Source organism: Plasmodium gonderi (assembly GCF_002157705.1).
Source record: "Plasmodium gonderi DNA, contig: Chr14, whole genome shotgun sequence".
Taxonomy (NCBI): Eukaryota; Apicomplexa; class Aconoidasida; order Haemosporida; family Plasmodiidae; genus Plasmodium; species Plasmodium gonderi.
The window spans coordinates 739416-740978 of NW_021628939.1; the positions used below are offsets into that span (position 1 = coordinate 739416).

General features: G+C 29.2%; 1 protein-coding gene across 1 annotated transcript; it reads left to right on the top strand.

The window, feature by feature from the left end:
• Positions 1-223: 223 nt before the first annotated feature.
• Positions 224-1229, top strand: PGO_141510 (hypothetical protein, conserved; the record flags this gene model as incomplete). The annotated part of the gene is made up of 2 exons (XM_028690145.1): positions 224-581; positions 943-1229. The coding sequence occupies 2 exons, from the start codon at positions 224-226 to the stop codon at positions 1227-1229; spliced, it is 645 nt and encodes a 214-aa protein (XP_028545946.1).
• Positions 1230-1563: the final 334 nt, after the last annotated feature.

A 1563-nucleotide genomic window follows, 5' to 3' on the forward strand; every position in this document is an offset into this window, starting at 1 on the left:
GAAAAAAGGAAAAGATGAAGAATTGGTCTTTCTCTTTATGTCGATAAGATATAAAAATGATATATGATAACCCATAAAGAATTGTCATTACATGCACATACTGCTCTTTTCCCTATAGGAGCTTTTCAAAATTTCTTTTTTTTTTCAAAAAAAAAAATTATAAACACATGATTAGATATAAGTGGGCGAATTTAAAGGTAGAAGAAAAGAAATATTTCGAAAAATGGCAGGGACATTAAATTTAAAAGAATTGAAAGATGAACCCATTTTATTTTATGAAAATGCATTAAGCTATGTTTTTTCAAATTCAAGAGATGAAAATAAAAAAGATGTTCCTACATGTGTAATATATCCAAATGAAACTATAAAAATTGGTTTCCCAATTTATTCTATAAAGAACATTAACAAAAATGAAAATATATTGAATGATGTAGATGTTCAGAGTAACAGATTCAATGAGGAACCTTTGATAACTTACGCATCCGAATCAAAGCATATATATCCAATCCGAGTAAAATTTTATTACACTCTTCTGTACATGTTAATAATTTCCCAAATTTTTGTTATGATCTTTTTTAAAGGTAAAATTTTATAAGCATAATGACACAAGTGTGTGAGCACAGGAGAAGAGAGTGACAGAGGGGAGAGAGAGACCCTCATGGCGTCTGTCCTTTTACATTCTACACGTTCTACACATTCTACAACTTGTACCGTGTGTTGCTTCTATATATGTGTAGTGGGGTGGATACGGCTATCTATTCCATTACCCCTATATGATCATGTCATTAGCGCACACATTAATCTTAGAAAGAAAGAAAACACCACCCTTTATATATATATATATGTACCTATTGATTTCCCATCAAAAAAACATAACGCAGTATAACTCATTTTATTATTTATTTATTTTTTATTTTTATTTTCTTTTCACCATCTCTATAGATAATATTAACCGCGTAACTACTGGAGAAATAAATGGAAGCCAATTTTTCGTATTTCTTTTTATGGCTCTCTCACATAGCTTAGTGATGTTGTCAAAATTTCGAAAAGTAAAACCATATGTTTTTGACATATACACATCGCTAAGTTTATTTTTTTTTATCTTATCCATCCTAACCATAAATTGTTTTAGTAGCTTTATGATTTCGTTACTACAGTTTTTTATTTTTTTTTTGCATGCTAAAATTGATTATTATGTGATGCCTCAATCATGTGTGGTTCCCCCATGAATGTACTCCACCCCCCACCCCCCACCCCCCACCCCCCCCAAAAAAAAAAAAAAAAGTGATATACCTTCAAAGGAAATACTGAAATATGTACAGCGAAAAATGTACGATGTAAAGTGAAAAAAAAAAAGGGGATAAACGTAACTGCATAAACCTTAAGTTTTAATTTAAATTTTAAATTTTAATTTTTTTTTTTTTTTTTTTTTTTACGAATATTTTAAAATGTCTTATTTTTTTTTTATATTTATTTCATTTTTTTATCGTACATTTGTTTTGTACCCATGAATGTGGTTACTGCATGTGCGTTTATTTGAGACGTTCAAATTTTAACGAGCCC